The sequence below is a fragment of the Prosopis cineraria genome, unplaced genomic scaffold (genome assembly GCF_029017545.1).
Source record: "Prosopis cineraria cultivar Desert tree isolate PC_DT_omini unplaced genomic scaffold, ASM2901754v1 PC46, whole genome shotgun sequence".
Lineage (NCBI taxonomy): Eukaryota > Viridiplantae > Streptophyta > Magnoliopsida > Fabales > Fabaceae > Prosopis > Prosopis cineraria.
Window position 1 is genome coordinate 52924 of NW_026555376.1, and position 21445 is coordinate 74368.

A 21445-nucleotide genomic window follows, 5' to 3' on the forward strand; every position below is an offset into this window, starting at 1 on the left:
CAAAATAAAGTCTTGCATAGAATTGATTTAAAGCTTGACCATTTGTATATAAGGCTTTCCTGACAAGAATAGCAACTAGATGTAGATCTCAGAAGATATATTGACGAGAGATATTTTGGGCTTGATTTTGCAAGAAAAGAGCAAGAACTTTCCAATGTCTAAAGAGAACTATATAGAATAGAAGCTGATATGGTTAAGGACCAATTTTGAACTATTTATGAATCCTATCCTACCTATCTTACAATGATTGCACTAAAATAGTTTCTTTAATACACTTTCACAAATCCTACCTATCCCACAGAAAGTAATTGTGGCATAATCTTTAAGATGTCTTATATTGCTCTTAGACAAGCCAAAAGGAAACTAGTAAAGCTACTGCCATAGTTAGATCAACAATGCATACTAAACCTAAGAATATCAAGCTTCACTATCTGTGAACACTGTATTTTGTCCGGACATTTTTTAAATTGAACAAAAATAAAAAAATTCAACCAAAAAAATATAAAAAATAAAAATAAAATTTAATCCTTTTTAGGATTATATTTTCAAAATAAAAAAATCTTTAATTAATAGGGTTTAATTTTATTGTAGATATTTTTTTTGTTGGTTAGGATTTTAGTTCTTTTAATTCAAAAGAAAAAAATTATAAAAGTACCAAAACAAATTTAATCCTTTTTAGGATTATATTTTCAAAAAATATTTGTTTAATTGAAAATTAGATTTTTAAGTTCTTTTCTCAAAGCCCAATACTCTCTCTTCTTCTCAACTCGATTCTCTTCCCAATCACGTCGGATCGAAGCTAACAAGAAATACAAGAGAGATATTGCAATGGAACGGTATGAGATTATCAAACATATTGGGTTTGGAAATTTTGATGTTGCCAAGCTGGTCAGAGAGAAATGAATCGGTGAGTTCTTCGCTGGTCATTGAGAGAGGCTCCAAGATTGACGAGCATGTACAAAGGGAGATCACAAACCATAAATCCTTGAAACATCCTAATGTCATTCGATTTAAGGAGGTTTTGCTGACTCCAACTCATTTAGCCATAGTCATGGAATATGCTGCCGGGGAAGAACTTTTTGAAAGAATATGTAATGCAGGAAGATTCAGTGAGGACAAGGCAAGATACTTCTTTCAACAATTGATCTCTGGCGTCAGCTATTGCCATTCCATAGAAGTCTGTCACAGAGATCTCAAGCTTGAAAATATTGTTAGATGGAAGCCTAGTACCAAGACTTAAGATATGTGACTTTGGTTACTCAAAGTCTTCTGGTCTGCACTCTCAACCTAAATCTATAGTTGGCGCGCCTGCATATATTGCCCCAGAAGTATTTTCAAGAAAGGAATACGATGGAAAGGTTGCGGATGTTTGGTCTTGTGGGGTGACTTTATATGTGATGCTTGTTGGTGCTTATCCTTTTGAAGATCCAGAAGACCCAAGAAACTTTAGAAAAACACTTCAGAGAATCCTTAGCGTCCGCTATTCTATTCCAAATTATGTTTGTCTCCCAAGAATGCAGACCCCTTTTATCTAGAGTATTTGTGGCCAACCCTGAAAAGAAAAGAAGCAAAAACAGAAACATGAAAACAGACAAAGAAAGACGCAGAAAAAAAGGAACTTTTGGCCATGCAGAGCAGCAGACACGAAACACACACACAGCATAAACGCAGCACTTACACAATAAACGAAAACACAGGAGAGAGATCAAATGATTGCGTACGAAGAAGCAAAGAGTAGAACACACACACATGCACTTTCAGCTAGCAGAAGAAAAGAAACAAAACACAGTAGAGCAGAGCGAGAAAGGTGAGGCACGTAAACTCTCCTCACACACAAGCTTTTCCTATTTCTACTTTAAAAGGGAAGAAGGAATGAAAGAAAAAGGAGGGACGAGAAAACTGAAAGAAAAACAGAGCATGGGGATGAGAGGAAAGCCGAGGAAGGAAAGAGCACAAAAAGAGCACAAAAAGAGGCTAGAACAAAAGAGGAACAGAGCAGAAGTTGAGGGAGAGATCTTCGAAAGAAAAAAGAGAGTTGACCGAAAGAAAAAAGATCAAATTTTTGCTCTTGGCGGTGAGAATAAATGAGAAAGAGACGGAGGCAAAAAATAAAGAAAAATAGACATCATTTAGAATGGACAAGGGGGATTGGAGGGTGAGAGAGAGCATTGAAAACAGGGAAAGAGAAACAATAAAAAGAGAGAGGACTAAGAGAAAAACAAAAGAGACTGAGAAAAAAAGAGAGAACTGAACGCATGGCAGAAGAGACTGAGAGACGGAGTTTTTCTGAGAAAAAAAAAGAGAACTGAGAGGGAGAAGAGATCGAGAGACGAAGTTTTACTGAGAAAAGAAAGAGAAATTAAGGAGAGAGAGCTAGCTCCAAGAGGTGAAAAAACCAGTTGGGTCATGCATGAGTACCACATTCACTCTAAATCCAACAAGCAAGACGAATGGGTAGTTTGCCAAGTGTTCAAGAAGAGTAGGAGTGTGGTAGAGAAGTACCATTCGAACTATGCAAGTGGACTGAATCCTTATAGCTTGGACATAGTTGGCCATAGCGGTCTAAATATTAATACGTCACCGCAATAAACATGATGATGCAGCTGGGACATCCAGCAAGGCATTTCCTCTACGGAAGGAATAACAATTACATGATGAATTCTGTGCCAAGCAATCCTACCTTGAACTTATCCATGCAATCTCACTTCACCTATCCTGTGATTACATCATCAGGAGCTTTCAATATCTCATCATCATTATCAGAACTTCATGCAGTTACAGTACTTCTCTCTCTGCAGGCAATTTAGGAGACTATGGTGTGGATATAATGAGCATCGTCTATCCTCAGACTCATAGTAGTTTTTTGTTAATTATATTATAATGTGAAAATGGGTTTATTTGCATGTATAATAAAATTTGTAAATGTGAAAGCATGTGATAACCCCTATGATAGTGCATTAAAGTTGATTTGACTAAAATTTGGAGTTGAACTCAAAATGATTTTTAAATTATGAACATGTTATTGAAATGAGAAGTATATGATATGTGATGATTTGTGTATTAGGGAGAAATTAGTGATTGTGTAAAGTGGAGATTGTATGTGATGAATTAAAATTATTTATGCTCACATGTGTTAGCCAAGTGATTCGGAAACAATAAGTTTGATATTGTGAATCATGAGTATATGAGAATTGTGTGTTAGCTTGGGATATTGCATGATCATTTGGTAGGAGTTCCCCTAGAGCGAGGAGTAGATAATATTCATATGGTACTTGGCTGCCTTCCGATGCACAAAGGCTAAACCTTGTCCTTCTGTTTGTTGAGAGACTATTCCATTGTTTGGTAAGGAACTAAAACCTAGCTATTTTCATTTGTTTGTTGAGAAGATCAGTTTAGGGTATACAACACCTCATAGATTTGAGAGTGGGGGAAGTCATGGCTCGAGAGTGAATGCTGTGATTTTTGGTCGAGTCATACCTCGCAATTAATGAGCTTAGATAGTCCAGTCACATGGATGGAACTTCGATTGATATTGAAGCCTATAGTTTTAGTCAAAGGAAATAAGGAGAAATTGATTATGCATGTGCTTATCCAATATATCACATGGTTGTTAAGTTTGTGGCAAATCATGATAGTGAATGTGCTATTGCTATACGATTGTTTGTGTTGTGGCAATAGGCATCGAGTTGTAGATTGGATCATTGTCATATGATAGTGAGCCTTAAGGCAACTTAGTTGTTTGAAATGCTAAATTTGAGAATAAGTTTAATTGTGAAAATACAACTTGTGTTAGTTTAACTATAATATGATTTTGAATGTTCAACTTCTTATAGTGTGTTCAATTCAATTGATATACAACTGCGTAGGGTAGGCGTACTTTGGTTATTGAATGGTTAGACTCATCCCTCTCTTTTAATATTTTATAGGCTTTAGCTCTGATGGTAAGAGGAAAAGAACTTTAGAGACTTAGGAATCTGGGATTCCTATTGTAGAGCCTCTTGCTTAGATTTATTTTGTACAATAGACAATATATTGTCAATTAGGATATATTTTGTTTACACCTGCACTATATTGTTGTGAATGAATTTGAGATGTATTTTAGGTCTTGGAATGTTGTATGTAAGATATTAAAGTATTGATAGGGTCATAACATTAGTGTAATTATAGGGATGTTGATTTGATCATAACTATAAATGTTGATTGAAAAATCCAATGCTAAAACCTTCCCTTGATGTTTTGATGTTATAGGGGTTGATAAATGAAAATTTGGAATGGATAGATTTATATGTGTGGTGTGTTGTTGTTGTACAGATAGTCTTAAGTCATTTGAGTGTATTTTGAGTGTTGTGAATTTCTTGTGACATGCATGTATGGGGCTTTGGACACCTTTGAATTACAAAAAGTGTGAAAAGTAGGCTTTGGACGCTTTTGAATTACAAAAAGTGTGAAAAGTTATTAAAATGTGTTTGGTTGTCTAACTTTTTTGTGTGACTTAATTTGAAAGTAAAACCTGTGCCATTAACTAGTTTATAAAAGGAGTTTTTCATAAACATCAAAATCACCTCATTCAAACATCGAATAGAGAAATATAGTACGTTGAAAGTTGTCCAAGGTTACTGTATAATGATAGTAGAATTGCACAGAGAGGAACAGCTATGGCGCATCCCTTGTTTTTCATATCTTGAAGTTTTTCAACTGTTTTTAAGCCTTTTCACTTTTATAAGATATCTCATGCTGTCGAAACGTTATTTTACTCTGATTTGAGATTTATTAAGTGATGTTTTAGTAAAATTAATTTATGAAAATTTGGGATTCTATTTTTACAAAATTTAAACTTTATAATCTAAGAGAGAGCTTCACTTATGATTACTTTAGTTTCTCTAATTAATTGTGTTTAGGGAGGGAGATATTATAACTTAGATTTAGTGTGTCCCATATGTTGGCTTTCGCTCCTTCACACTATTCTTCCATCCCTTGCTTTCTTCCCAGTGTTCTCAGCTTTCCTTTGCTATAGGTATGTATGTATATATTATTTATATATATAAGTTGCTAGGTATAAATCTCTCACTATTTCTCTCATTATTCATTCTTGACAATACATATATACAATTTCCTTATTAGACATGTGCTACAATTTGAGTGGGCACAAAAAAATTGTCGTCCGGAAGGTAATGATGTCGTTTGAAGGCAGGGGTGACCATGGAGTTGGAGGCAAACGGGGTTTTGTATGCAGTGAGTGAAACGCAGGTGTGTTTGGCATTTGCTGCTGATCAACATGTGACTGACATGGCTATTATTGGAAATGTGCAACAGGGAACATTGGATTTAGACCCGCTGGTTGTAACGAAAGCGCCTTCTCTTTTGGTAATGATGGTTGGCGAGTTCAAATTTATTATATATATGTATCTTATTTATATTTCACTTTTTTAAAATTTTGAAAGATGATAAGCCATGCCCATGAAGTAATGTTAATTGGTAAAAAAAAAAAATTGATATATCAACATTTGAGGATATCTTGTCAATATTTGAATGCAAATTTTTTATTAATGAAATTAATGATTTTAGTTAAAGAATTAAAAATATTTTATGAAATTAAATGACCAAAATTATTGAAATCTTGTATAAAGAAAATATTTAGCAGCAGAGCCTTATGTGTTTGCAATTGTAACTAATTAATAATTGCTTTGCTAAAGCAGAAGTTTTACATGATTAATTCTTTATTACTTTCTTATATGACCACGTATTTATTTATATTCCATTTGATGTATTGGTTTTTCCCTCAAGTCTTTCAAAATTAAACATGGATGGGTTTAATTGTGATTGATTTTTTTCCCGGTTGCTTTCCTCCATATGGGCAGGTGCGCTTGAAAAAAACAAAAATTTGTTGATATCAGCGCAAAGGGAAAATCATGAGGAAGACACGCTGAGATAAACAAGGTGGTTTCATTAAAGGATGAAAATTGCAGGGATCTTGATTCGAAATTAAGAAGTTAAAATTAAAATTATAAGGATTTGTAAATTAATTTTTCCATAATATTATTATAAAAAGTTCGGAACCTGGGGGGGTTCAGAGTGTTAAAGATCAATTTACTAATTCACATTCGTTTGATTCATTTGCTGGATTTCTTATGTGGACATCTATAAAATCATGTTTTATTTCACTAAAACCTATATTTAACGTTGATTAATCATGGGTTTATAAGCCTGTAAAGGTGATGCATGTCATGGGATTGCGTTAATTAATATCAGTGCATGTTATGTTTTACTGGTCCTCTTGCATGTGTGAGCTAGCTACTGGTTAAGTTTGTCCATTGCCATTGGAGTTACACCATAGAGGTTCTATAATCTCTACTTTTTTTTTATAATGCAAATTCACATAAAATGCATTAAGGAATAGAATTGATGATAATTAATGAAATACCAAGTGAAGTACGTAATTTGAGGAAGCTGGCTTATTTGAATTTAGCTCAAAATACTTGAACCTATTAAAAAAAATCATATATAGCAAAGTTTGTCCCTAATATATCGGGGGTTTCAAGCTTTAGTTAAACTGACTCAAATACTCACATTATTGAGTATTGTTTTATTTTTATTTTTTTTATTAACCAATTTTAATTTTTATCTTAGAATATTAAGATTTTTCAAGTAACATATCACTGCAATGCACTTTTCTGTCTTTATTATATTAAAGTTAGACCAAGTATTGAAATAGTAAAAATAAAAGTATATAAAGTAATTTATTGTGTTTATTTTTTCTTAATATTTTCAAAAAAAATAAAAAAAAGTTTTTAGAACATCAAAATTTATCAGAAGTAAGGTGTTTGGGAGAAAGTTTGCAAGTACTAAGTGAAAGTTAAAAATAAGATTTATTTTATTGTATTCATAATAAAAAAAATTAGGAATTTAAGCTAAACGCATTTGGGTTTGGTTTAACCCAATTATTCCAAGCTCACTCATACGCTCGAGTAAGATCGTAGTAAATAAAATTTTCTTAAAAGATCTTTCGACCTTATTACCTATACGTGCGAACATCTTGAAGTTCGGTGATGTATCCCAAATAAGATACCACTATACTGTCAAATGTCTGGGACAAGAAATCATTGGGGAGTGTGAAGAACTTAGCTTGTAACTTTGTATTATATTGTTCGAAAAAGCTGGCATAAAGCATTACTTTCTCTCTCTGTCTCACTGTGCACGGTGACTCAGAGAGAGTGATAGACGCACAAATTCAAACATTGGGGAGTTCTTGAAGGTCGGTCGCCACAATCCAAATTATATTATCCTGGGCTTATTAAAACAAGGCATGGTAAAAATTCATATATGAAAATTAATTAGTTAACTCGGCATGCCTATCACGCAAGGATAAATACATTATTCTGAGGTTCCAGCCACTATCAGGATGCATAAACATATTAAAATCAGACACATGTAAACGTGAGGATTGAGATTTTAATCTCTAGATTATTTTGGTCTCCGTTTTTTTTTTTTCTTCCCTTTCTTATGCATGGTTTTAAACCCTAAACATTTTGTGTAAATGTTAAAAAAGAAATCTTGAAGGTCGTCGTTGATTTCAAATGAGATATGAAATGCCTTGGAGAAGAAATCATTAGGGAGTTCGCAGATCATAGGTTGTAATGTCAGAGGCGTTTGACCCTCGCTTTGGCCTATGTGTATATATTTGGCTTGTTTCTATTAGAAGACTTCGTAATAAACACCAAATCCTGTACAGAGAGGAGCGTAATACGATGGTAACCAGCTCAATATGGAATGAATTAGGTTGTCAGTTAAACATAATGGCTTTTTAATAATTTTATAATTAAAACCAGTGGTGGTTGTATTGAGCGGACACTGGAAGTTGCATTTAATTTCCTTTAAACAAGGTCAGAATTTGAACATTGTGAACGAAAAATATCATTAAAAAGCCTGCCCAATCAAGCTTGGCATAGTTTGATGATTACAAGTCAGTATTAAATATAAGATAATATTGATCAATACCATGGCCACCATGAAATGTATAATAATGATATAATGACCAGCCATGAAATTTAGCCCATAAAATCCAACCATGCATCCTGGCGTTGAGTGTATGCTCTGAGGCCTTTTGATCTTGAAGCGCACAGAAAGAAACTGTGTCTTTCTTCTTTCCATGGCTTCTCCTTCCAATTGTAGCTTCCTGTTTGCTTTTATTTCTCTGGTTTGCTGCTTCTTCTTCATAGAGAACAAACCCTTTGTTTCTGCAATAACAAGGAAAGAAGGCAGTGAGCTTCAACAAACTCATCATCACGTTCCTCTAGCCTCTCTCTTCCCTTCATCGTCTTGCAGCCCTCCTCCTCAAGGTTTCTTTCTCTTCCATCTCTCATTCTGTTATAATATACTACCTTCGATTTCATTTATAAGATATTTTTACTAATCTCATCAATACCAATATAATAAAAGTATAAGAAAAAAAGTATGTGAAATTCTAAACATAAGCTTCAAAGGTGATTTATTTAATGTTAGTGTGAAGATTTAATTTGAAACAAAATAATTTTATCAACTAATAATATATAAAGTGAATCAAATTGTACTTTTAAAAGGTGACTGCCTTAGAGGGAATATAAAATTTAATCCATAATGCCTTGACTATATGAATAGGTGCAAGCAGAAAGGGATCGTTACAAGTGATACACAAGCACGGGTCATGCTCAAAACTGAACCAACACACGTCTTCATCATCGTCATCGGTGAAGGCTCCGTTCATAATCCCACACGGTGAAATCCTGGAGCGGGATGAAGTGAGGGTGAGGGCCATCCACTCCAAGATATGGGAAGAACAGCGGCAACAAAAAGAAGCTGGGAGGACGTCGGAGGCATGGGAGCAGGTGGCAGCTCCGGCGGAGGCTCCTCTTCCGGCTCTGTCAGGGGAGATTCTAGGGACAGATGGGGAATACTTCGTGAGGGTAGGGTTGGGAACTCCGGCGAAGGAGTTGTCTCTGGTATTTGACACAGGAAGTGACCTCACTTGGACTCAGTGTTTGCCATGCCTTGGCGTTGACTCTTGCTACACCCAGAATGAACCTATCTTCGATCCTTCACACTCTTCTTCCTATTCTGATATCCCTTGCCCTTCTTCCCGTGTTCTCTACTTTTCTCTGCTACAGGTATGCATACAAACATGTCCTGGTGCGTGCATATATTAATTATAATTACTTCCTATACGTAACATAATGGCAGCTAATTTTTTCAATCGCATTTTATTGTTTACGTACCCATTATACACTATATCTATACAATTAATTATTATTCATGGGTCCAGGCAAATAGGATCATATTAGTGACAAGACTCTTCCAACAACGAGTATTTATAATACAATTGTATATTCAAAACTCAAACTCAAAATTATTAATTAAATTAATACAACTTTTTAGCAATTTAGTTACATGCTTGTTGATCACGTCAAATATATTTTACATATTAGATATTTTTATTTTAACTTCTCATCACTTTTTTTTTATTTTTGATTAATTTGAGGTTGAAAATTAAAAACTTTCAAAACTGATGATGATCTCCTGGCTAGGTAGCACACACATATAGAAAAATCACTTTTTACTACAGTTATATTTGATTTTAGAAATAACTGATGTCATCAGTTGGTTTACTCTCTCTCTCTCTCTCTCTCGATATATATATATATGTATGTATGTATGTATGTATGTATGTATGTATGTATGACTTTCTACCTACATCAGTCAATTTTTATTTGACTTTCTATAACCACCATGGAGAGTTTCTATGTCAATTCTAAATTAGATAGCACATAAAAAAACTTGATAATTTTTAAGCTGCTCTTATCACAAACTTCTTCAAACTTAGCCTCTCCATCATCTTCCTCCACTATTAATTTCATGATGTACATAAAAGCTAGTTTAAAGGGCAATTTTATATAATACTTTCAATATATGGTATACGTTACGTTATACATACATGCATGCATGCATATATCCGCCGGCCATGTATATGTATATATCCCACAGCATAAACTTCCTTGATTTTTTAGTGAATAAATTCAATACCATAGAGCCATGGCTTCTCACTATTTCTCTTATTCCTTTTGTTCATTCTTCCTAATATATATATATATATATGTAGGAAATCAGCCGACATGTTCAGAATCAACTTGCATTTACGGTATTACGTACGGTGACAAATCCTTCTCCACTGGAAACTTCGCTAAGGAAACACTGACTATTACTTCCACCAACGTCGTCGACAACTTCCTCTTCGGTTGTGGCCATGACAACGAGGGTCTCTTCAACGCCACCGCCGGCCTCCTCGGCCTCGGCCGCAACCCCATCTCCTTTGTCCAGCAGACTGCCAACAAGTTCAACAAAATCTTCTCCTACTGCATCCCCCCAACCGCCAACGACGTCGGCTACCTCACCTTCGGCGACGTACCCTCCTCCGACAACATCAGCTACACGCCGTTCTTTTCCATCCCCAACCTCTCCACCTTCTACGCCCTCCACATCACGGAGGTCGCCCTCGCCGGCACCAGCCTCTCGATCACACCCTCCGTGTTCTCCTCCGGCGTGATCATCGACTCTGGCACCGTCATCACGCGGCTACCTCCGGCAGCTTACGAACCTCTGAGAGACGCTTTCCGGAGTGCAATGTCGAGGTACCCGATGGCGGCCTCGATTTCCATATTTGACACGTGCTACGATTTGAGTGGGCATAAAACTATTGTCGTTCCGAAGGTAACATTGTCGTTTGAAGGTGGGGTGAATCTAGAGTTGGACGCAATCGGGCTTTTGTATGCTGTGAGTGAAACACAGGTGTGTTTCGCGTTTGCTGCGAATGAAAATGCGAATTATATCACTATTATTGGAAATGCACAGCAAAGAACATTGGAGGTAGTGTATGATGTTGGCGGTGGCAAGATTGGGTTCAGACCTGCTGGTTGCAGCGGAAGCGCCTTCTCTGTTGGTGATGGTGATTCACCGGCAAGTTTGAATCGTCCAAATTTGACTTGGATGGTTTGTGTATATATCCTATTTACGTGTTACTTTTTAAAATTTTAAAATATTCAAGTTATATATGAAGTAATATTGATGTATTAATTATAAAGGAAATAAGGAAACAGTGGAGCGGTGGTTTTTCCGCAGCAGGGGAACCAAGTTCAATTGTAACTACTTAATAATTGCTTAGCTTAAAGCAAAAGTTTTACAAGGTTTTTTTTTTTTTTATTACTTGCTTGTATTACTAATTTATTATTATTTATACCAGACAAAGGTCTTCTCAAAATTAAACGTGGTTTATGTGGAAAAAGTCAAAAAGTGAATTCCTCCTTCACAACATTTACAAACCACATTAATAAAACTGATCTGATCATTAAATCTATCAAAATATTGGTTCATGATTTAATAGTCTGTACTGTGATTCGACCGACCAGGAATGATAAATTAATATATTTTAATTAATATATACTTAAAATAAAAAGAAATAAAAATGAATTTTTAAATTTTTTAAAAAATATCCATCAATATTTCATCATTTTAATCAAAAATATATATATGCTTATTTCATAATTTATAATATATACATATATTCTATACATATTTCTAATATATTTGTTATTTTTTCAATTATCAATGCTTTTTGGATATAAATATGTGAAATAGGAGTTTATATTATAAACATGAATTGAAATTAAATTAACAGGACTAGTTCAACCAATTTATCTACCAGTTCTACCGATTTTGACTGGTTCTTTGGTTGGGCAATTTTTAATTGTAACTAAACCTCGGCTGATCTGGTCTAGTTCTCATAACACTCTTTATAAATACATGTACATATATATACATATATATACATATAATTACATACATACATCTCTCTCTCTCTCTCTCTCTCTCTCGAATCTTGAAGCGCGGTCACCACCCTGGCACCTTCTGAGTAATACTCTTTCAGATAAATGTCAAATAATTAATATAATTTCATGTGCGAATTAGTTAAATATATTACATTTAAATTGTTTGAAATTCTGGCCTTTTGTCAGGGTACAAAAAATATTAAAATCTTGCATGCACATGTGAGGACTGAGGAGTCCAGGGCTCTAAATTAATTAGCTTGTTCTCTTCTTCCTTATGTCTGGTTTAATTGTACCCTAGCTAGCTGGCCTTATTGTATTAAAAAAAAATAATTCTTGAAGCTCGTTAATTCCAAGTAATCATGTCAATACCTTTGAGAAGTAATCAATGCGGAGTTGCATATCCTAGGATATTTTAATGTTTGGAAAAATATTGATTATTTGACCCTAGGCATTTTGGCTGTTTTCTATATGGGAGAGCCTTCGAAGCAAACGCTAAAATTGTGTACAGAGGAGCTTCGTACTATGCTATCCGGGTCAATGAAATTAATTAATTTGTCTTTTATATATAATGGGATGGGATTTTAATATTTTTTTAATTAAATTTAGTGGCAGTTGGATTGAATAAAAACAATTCAATTCTATTAAACAAAACTGAAAATTACTACCACAAAAAATACCCATACTTGACGCTTATTTTTTTCAATACTTGACGGTTTTTAATTGTCAAGTAAGGATGCGACATATATTAAAGAAATAATACTTGACGGTTAAAAACCGTCAAGTATTAATCTTATACTTAACGGTTATTTGAAAACAACCGTCAAGTATATGAAGTAAATATGCACTTCCCAGCATAAATACTTGACGCTTGTTTCAAAACAAGCGTCAAGTATTTATGGCCAATGTTCTTTTGGCCATAAATACTTGACGACAAGCGTCAATTTTTTTTTATATGGTAGCTGCTTTTAAAGCAGCCCCCTACATAAAGATATAGATAAAGATAAAAAAAAGCCAGCCAGCAACGAAAATAATGCAATATAATGAATGTTTGTAATAATATCTCCTATCTAATTAACATAAAAATTTCTATACATTTAACCTTAAAATCTAAACTTATTTACAAACTAATGTTTCAAAATTAAGTGGTCTATCCCATAATAATTGGCCCAAAAATGTGTATATAAATGTAACTAACTATTGTACTGGCCTAACTACTGTTGCTACCCACATATTGAAAACATATTGGGCCACCTCTTCAAGGACCTCTCCTACATGTGCAGTCGTATAACGAACGCAATAGACGTCCTCGAAGTACTGTAAGCAAATAGTTATAACAATTTCAAGTTAATAGGTAGCTAATTAAAATTGTTTAAAATTTATAATTGAAGTGTAATTAAATTTTATATATATACCTTGTTAGATAATGTGGTAGGGGCATGAGTGATAATATCCTTCATGAACTTCATCAAGCAATAACCACAGTCATTGCTCTGATCTGGCTGGAATGGACACTATAAAAAAATACATATCAATGAAATTGCAAAATATAATGAGACAATTTCTTGATTAAAAACTTGACCAATTAAATGAATACCTTAACAGTGACCCATTTCTCTGAAGATTCGAATGCCCTCATCTTAGGGGACACAGTCATGTCGGTCACAGTGCGATACAACACCACAGCTCTAAGAAGGAATTATGGAATGAATGTGAGAAATATATATGAATGAAAACTAAAATTAAAAAGAAATAACAAGTAAAAAAATCTAACTTACTCATTAAAAAGTACCACCATATCTTCCCTGTTGCTTGACTCTCCATTAAGGGGATCGAGATACCATATTTTTAGAGCAACGAGATTAACCACAATAAGTATCCAGTGTCCCCTAACAAGAAACAGAACATGTTACCAAACAAATAAATATAAAAAAATATTTACTCGTAACAAATATTAACAACTTACCCTTGGCAGTAAGGAGCGAGAAATAAAGTATCCTTCGCTGCTCTTCTTTCTCGAAATTGATCCGAAAGCATTCTTGCTTGATTTTCAAGGGCTTCCTTTGTAATATTATTGTGGGGAGAGATATCATGAGGATTAACCGGTTTGATCTTTGACTCGAGGCCACCAGGAACCACGAATGAGGTATAAAGGTGACTTGGGTGAAAAAATATACAAGTTAATATGCTTGCATACTCACACACATAAATAATTCAAGAAATTAACTAATAAATGTTGAAGAATTACCTCATGTAGAAAGTCATCAAACTAGTGCTCGCCATATCGTGCTTGAGGATTTCATTCAAAATTTCATCCCGAACGACTTCAAATGATGCTCTACCAAATAGCCCATCATCAAAATTAATGATATCCCCTATTGGCTCTTGACGAATCATCCTCGTAGCCGAAGCATAGGTCTCAAGAGAGTCACAGAATTTGTTTTCTACAACAGGCATAGGCACTGCATGTTGCAAAATCGTGACTGACTCTTTAGTATGGCCCGACACCTTATCCTTCAATTTGCTTTTCCCCCTTGGCTATACAATGAAAAAGTTAGACATATATATATATATATATATTAAAGATTTTAAATAATTATATAAATCATATATACCTTTTTCTTTGGTGGCAAGGGGTCCTTTGACGGCTTTGGGTCCTTTGTCGGCTTTAGTGTACTAACCATAACAAGGTGGCTGGGCCATGCAACGAAGCTCCCCAACGCATCTCCTACCGTCTGCATCTTATCGGTAGGATAAGGTAATGGATACTTGGGGTCGATTGCAACAAGCAATGAAACCCTAATGCAATCGGGCGAGAGGGGAAGGTTATGGATTGTGTCCCCAGCAATGTTATACACGCGTCCCGTTGCAACTACTTTGCGTGACGGATTGTCTGCTAAACAGTTGCAGTCATTCTCGCCCTAAATAAATGAAGAATGTTAGTTGTTTAGATAAAAAATTAGTTGAGCAAATTTAAAAGAGAAAATGCATTACCTCGGGTATTTTGTCTGAAGGGACTGTGCAGCTATCTTTTCCGCTGGGGCTAACGTCACCCAAAAGCCTCCCAGGGATTTGGCCCTTCAATAGCATGTCAATTAACTTTGCTTGGGCTTCTAGCTGTTGCTTCATAACAGCTTGCTCTTCTCTCAACTCTTGGACCTCGGATGAAGAAGCCGATGTTCACTTCTTAATATTGCCAAAGTATTGCTTCTTTGTGACACTGAAGCCAACACCCTTAACACGACCAGGGTGGTCAGGGGTCCCCAACGCTCTAGCTAAGATATCCTCATGCTAAGGAAGCTTGCCCTGTGATACTTCTTAAGAGAGGGAATCCTGTGAAAAGTAGAGCTAATTAGTATGTCTTTTAATAATCATTTATTAATTGATAGATAAGAATAACACTTACAATTTTTTCAGCAACCTCTTTCACACGAGGGTTGTCAATCACTCCATCTTTATTTGTTCGTGCCAATGCCCAGAGTCTTTGGCAGGATATAGTAACATCCGATCCCTCGGCCTCAACTTCTTTCTGCTCCACGCCTGCATACCCTAACCTCCCTGCTCTGTAAGGGTATTCATTCTTGGCCACTCTCTTCTTATTTTGGGCGCTCAGTTCCTTTAATCAATAACAAAAATATCCTGTTAGTACACATGGATATATTCAATAAAAGGCACTAAAATTTAAATTTTAGAAACATAAATACCTTAAATTCCTTCTCGCGCCGAGAGACAACAAAAGCATCCCAATCTTCTTGCTTTACTAAAGGCTGTAATAGGGGAGGAACTTGGGCTACAAATTCAGCATCAGGGTCTTTCAAATATTTTTATGTAATAAAATGTCTGAAAGACCATAATGCCCTCCCAACCTTTTGAAGGACAAGATCCTTCTTGCTCTCGTCTATTTCAAATCCTGACTGTAAAATAAAATAAATATGGTAGGTGCATCAATTTATAATATTATAATAGAATATAACTTAGTCAAATGTAACTTGCAAATACAGTCTCCCAAACAATGTCCTTCGTGGCTTGATCAACTTTGCGCCAAGATTTCTGCGTGATAGGCATGGTTTGGAAACCCGGACCGGCCGGGTCAACCCGGAACCCGGTGACCCAGTCCCTTTTTCGATCTGGGTTCATGACTAAACCAGTATGAGTTTGACCCGGTGTAACCCGGTCAACCCGGGTTCAACCCGGTGTAACCCGGATAACCCGATGGGTTGACTGGGTTAACCAAGTTGATTTTTTTTCAAGCTGAACCCCCAAAACGATGTCGTTTTGGGGGATTTTTTTTCAAGCCTTAAAGCGATGAAGCGGCCTAAATGAGGAACAGCTGAACAGAATTGAAAGTCAGTCCAGTCCAGCCAGGGTTTGCCTTCACCACTTCACAGACGCTGTCTTCGATCACTATCAGTCATCAGATATTCAGATCAGTATCACGGGACGAGCATCACTCAGTCGCCTTCGCCACTTTGCTGACTCAGAATATCAGATCACTCAGTTAGTTGCGTCGTCTCTCCTCTCTCGTCCAGTCGCCCTAACCTAATCGGCCTCACACTCTGTTTCCGACCTCCGTCTCTTCTCTAGTTCTCCTCTTCTCTAATTGATTTGAAATAAGAGGCAGAGCACGCACAGGAGATATACTTCATCATCTCGATCTGTAGTTTTTCACTTCTTCAGTTCTTCTTGACAGTGTTCAGCTTCAGCTCATTGTGACAGAGTGATTCGGCAGCTCGTGCTCATCAGGTCAATTTCACTATATCTCGTGCTGGACTTTGTTTTTATTTCTTACTTCAGCTCATGATTATTGTTTCTTTGCCTGATTGTTGTTTCTTAAACTATATTGCTTTTGCTGCTAAGTAAGCTTATTGCTTTCTTGAATTATATTGCTTTCAGTAGTTGATTGCTTATTGCTAAGTAAGCTACTGATTATTTTTATTTCTGGAGAAGATGATTGTTTGCTTGATTTTGCTCGTGACTGTTGTCTCTTTTTGTTATTGTTGTTTTTAGATATGATTCAGCTTGCCTCTTCTCGTGCCTAGTTGTTTCTTGATTCAGCTTTATTGTTAATTTATTATTTAAATTTTACATTTGTGTTAAAAAATAAAATTGAAGCTTTCTCTTTAGCTTGCAGAATAAAATATAGTCATTGTATTGATTATGGATATTGGAAGTAGTCCTAATGATAGAAATGAGAATCTTACCTCCAATTCCAATGATCCCCCTCCTAGTGGTAATAACTCAACATGTGAGGCCCTATCTGTGCGTGGAAAAACTGACCCTGCTTGGGCACATGTTGCCTTAAGAAAAGAGGGCTAGAAAAATATATATACTTGTCTTTATTGTGCATCAAGTTATGGAGGAGGTGGGATTAACAGAATGAAGCAACATCTTGCTGGTGTGAGTGGTCAAGTAGCTTCTTGTAAGAAAGTTCCTCATGATGTACGTCACAGGATGGTTGAGTCTTTGAAAGGTGGGAGAAAAAGGAAGGTTGATGATAGAAAAGAACAAGAACAAGAACAAGTAGACATTGGGGACCTCGAAACTAATGATCCAATTGCCCCTACTCCAATTAAGACAGTCCCTGAGAGAAGTGCCAATAAGAGGCAAGCTTCTACTGCTTCAGTTGAGAATTATTTTGCCCCCAGGACAACTCCTGGTTCCCAACCTAGCATCAAGAGTGTGCTTGCAACAAAAGAAGCACAGTACAATGCAAAAATGACTATTGCTGAATGGGCTATCGTCAATTGTATTCCATTTAATGCATTAGATTGTCCTTTATTTCAAAAAGCCATAGATGCTATTGCTTCAATTGGGCCGGGGTTCAAAGCCCCTAATGCTTATGAATTTAGAATCAATTTGTTGACAGATTGGAAAAAGGAATGTCAATTACTTATTGAGAGTCATCGAGCTAAATGGAAAAACACTGGATGTACACTCATGGCTGATGGTTGGACAGATGTGAGGCAGCGAACTTTGATTAATTTCTTAGTCTATTCTACATATGGAATGGTTTTTGTGAAATCTGTTGATGCTTCAGATTTGGTAAAAGATGCTAGGACTTTGTTCTCATTGTTCTGTGAAGTGATTGAGTGGGTTGGTCCCAAGAACATTGTTCACGTAGTGACTGATAATGCTGTAAATTATGTAGCATGTGGCAAGTTGATTAAGGAAAAATATAAAAATATTTATTGGTCACCTTGTGCTGCTCATTGTTTGAACCTTACTTTAAAAGATATAGCAAGCTTAGAAAATGTGTTAGCACTTGCAACTAAGGCATCAAAGATAACTGTTTTTGTTTATAACCATATGATCTTCTTGTCATGGCTTAGGAAAAGATAGGGTTGGAAAGAAATTGTGCGTCCTGGTGCAACAAGATTTGCTACTACATTTATCACATTGCATAGCATATATATGCATAAGCATGACTTGCAAGCTTTGGTGACTGATAAGCACTTTATAGATCACAAATTGTCAAAGACTCAAGCTGGAATAATTGTTACTGCCATCATACTAGATAATGGCTTTTGGGGTGATTGCTTAGAAATTGTGAAGGTTGTGTCTCCTCTTATAAAGTTGTTGAGAATTGTGGATTCAGATGAGAAGCCTTCTTTGCCTTATGTTTATGAAGGCATGCAAAGGGCAAAAAAAGCAATCAAGGCAACATTCAACAATAACAAAAATTATTACAAGCCTTACACAAACATTATTCAAGCTCGATGGGATAAGCACTTTAAGATAAATCTTCATGCAGCGACGTATTTGTTGAATCCTGCATTCTTGTATGATGAGAACTTTGTTCATAAAAGAAGGTTAATGGATGCAATGCTTGACGTGTTTGAGTCTAATGAAAGTGAAGAAATTGATTATATTGTGATGATGAAGCAGTTGAGTTTGTATCGTGATCGTAAAGAGTCTTTTGATAAAACTTCATGTCAGAGAGCAGCCCAGAAATTAGATCCTTGTGAGTATTCATATTTATTATTTAACATGTCCACGGTAATTCTAGTTATTATATGATTAACACCTAACTAAATATTTTCATTTGCAGATGAATGGTGGTCATTCTATGGAGGTTCTGTTCCAGAATTGCAAACTCTTGCAATGCGCATTCTTAGCCAAACTTCTTCTTCTTCTGGTTGTGAAAGAAATTGGAGTTTGTTTGAACGCATCCATACCAAAAGACGAAATAGATTACAACATCAAAGATTGAATGATTTGGTTTTTATAAATTATAATTTGAGATTGAAGCGTAGGTAAAAATTAGAGTTTTGAATGGCAATGCTTTTTTATGTGATGTTTCTTTTCTTTTCTTCTTATTAGTTTTTCCTCTACACCATCAAAAGTGCTCATTTATATTTGATATTTGTTGCAGTGAAAGGGTGGAAGTTTGATGCTGTATCTAGGCATTTTTTCCCCTTCATCTATCACTCAAAATGCTTACTTTCACATTATATTTAGAGGATTTGAACCTTAAGTTATTGATGTTGTTAGATAATGCTTACGTTCACGTGATAGTCATTTTTTGCTTCTTCCCTCTCCATTTCAACCACGTTGATTGATGTAATTAAGCATCCTTTGAACATTTCATAAAAAAAGCTGACTGTTTATTTTTAATGGCATGGATAGATTATTATTATCTTAAAATTTAATATGTGGTTTTATGTGCTATTATGGGGAGATGGGCAGCATAACAGATTCAAAATGCATGATGCACGGGGAAGGGATTACATGTGCATGTACATATTCATATGTTTTGCGCGCGTCTCAGTTTCATGCAACTTTTACCTAATCTAAAGCAACTTTTAATGATGCTGTATTTTTATTATTGTTTATCATATTTAATTGTTTTATTTTTTTTTCAAGGAGTCAATTGAGGAAAAATAAAAGTTATGATCCCATTGATTATGAATCAATTGACAAAGTTGACTTTTGGGTGGCTGAAGAAGAGGAAGAGCCAGCTCCTGAGTTTGATTCTCAAAATGTTGCAAATCTTGAAAGTGTCATTCACAATGAAACCACAGCTGCTCTATCAACCCTTGAGAGGGATTATGAAGGTTTATTAAATCTACTATCATGTCTAATACAAGTATATGAATTTCTTTCTTAAAATGCCATTCATTAGTATTAATTTTTATTTGTTGTAGGTGATGAATATATGAATGTTTTAGAGCCCCCACCTTTGCCTGATGTTACTAGTGGTTCTGGTTTTTCTCATTCAACTCCTGATGTCTCAATGCCCGAAAATTTGAATGAAGTTAATGATGATTTTGGTGTTGGTGAATATTAGTTTTAGACTTTTAGACTTTTTAATGATTGAAGGGTTGTAATTGTCAGAAATTAAGGATTGATATTTGAAGTGTTGTATTTTATTATTGTTAGACTTTTGAGTGGTTGAATTTAGTTGACTTTTTTATAATTAATATTTTTTATTTAAATTGTATTATTTTAATTATGACCGGTTTGTCACTGATTTAACCCCCGGTTGAACCACTAACCCGTGACCCAGTGTCGTGATCGGTTCAATGATCGGTCCGGTTTTACGTACCTTAGTGATAGGTACAGTTGTCTTTGCCACAACCCCAATATAACTTATAAACCTTGCAGATTTGATGGCTTGGCCTTTCTTGTTCCATTGCACTGATATTTTTTTCCCTGCTGCTCTTGTTTTTGTGACTTCTTCCATTATTGTTAGGCCTCACTGGATATTGTAATATTCCTATTCCAATTTTTTTTGTGACAACGGAGCATCAGTACAAGTTGTAGCGGGATCTGATGGAGGGATTTCAGTGGACTCAGAATCTGAAGCCATTTACCTGTAACACAATAAAATTCCAAAATTAATCAACCATGATTAATTCAAAAAATTAATCAACCATGATTAATTCAAATATAATCGACTATATTAATTCAAACATGAAATAAAAATGGCATAATTAATTCAAAGGTTACATGTTCAAGTTGCTCTTTTTCGTTTCCTTGACTTGGGTTTTTTACTTCTCCCTCCTTGAAATATTTTCTTCTTATGCTGAAATAATTTACCCCTCTTTGAAATCCAAATGCCTTCATTGTGATCATTTCTCATGTATAGAGCTTCAGCAACAGTGTCGTTACTTTCATTTATTTTTTCAAGACAATCTTCCTCAAGTGTGCATGTGTCAAAATCATCAGGAGATGATGCACAGCTCTCACTATGCTTCTGGCTGCAACCAATATCATCTCTTGTCTCTCCATGCATTGTCCAACACTTGTAACTTTGATCCATCCCATTAATCACGAGGTGTTCTTCACAAGTATCTGGACTAACCCGCCTCACAAGACCACACTTTAAACATGGGCAAACAATCCTGGTAGGATCCTCCGCATGCTTAACTGCAAGCTTAACAAAATTTGCCACCCCATCCCAATATTCCTTGGATAGACGATTGACAGACATCCATTCCTTATCCATAATTCCTAGAAAGATTAAGAGGAAAATATGATTAGTGACTTTGACTACTCCTAGATAGTGGGAGAATTAGATACAAAGATCAATTAGTCAATAAGTCACTAACCACATGTTTGCACATTCCCTCTTTAATCTTGTTTAAAACTAATAA

The 21445-nt window shown here is 35.4% G+C and overlaps 1 protein-coding gene and 2 pseudogenes across 1 annotated transcript; all 3 read left to right on the plus strand.

Annotated features, from left to right (window-relative positions):
- Window positions 1-478: 478 nt before the first annotated feature.
- LOC129295088 (serine/threonine-protein kinase SAPK1-like) lies at window positions 479-1817 on the plus strand (annotated as a pseudogene).
- Window positions 1818-8146: 6329 nt separating this feature from the next.
- On the plus strand, window positions 8147-16392 carry LOC129295086 (aspartyl protease family protein At5g10770-like; annotated as a pseudogene).
- An 833-nt stretch (window positions 16393-17225) lies between these two features.
- LOC129295087 (uncharacterized) lies at window positions 17226-18188 on the plus strand. Its single transcript, XM_054933565.1, has one exon. It carries the CDS (start codon window positions 17226-17228, stop codon window positions 18186-18188), a length of 963 nt encoding a protein of 320 aa, XP_054789540.1.
- The last annotated feature ends 3257 nt before the right edge of the window (window positions 18189-21445 follow it).

Coding starts and splice junctions, on each gene's coding strand:
- LOC129295087 (XM_054933565.1), top strand. CDS start 17,226: ATGAAGCAACATCTTGCTGGTGTGAGTGGTCAAGTAGCTTCTTGTAAG.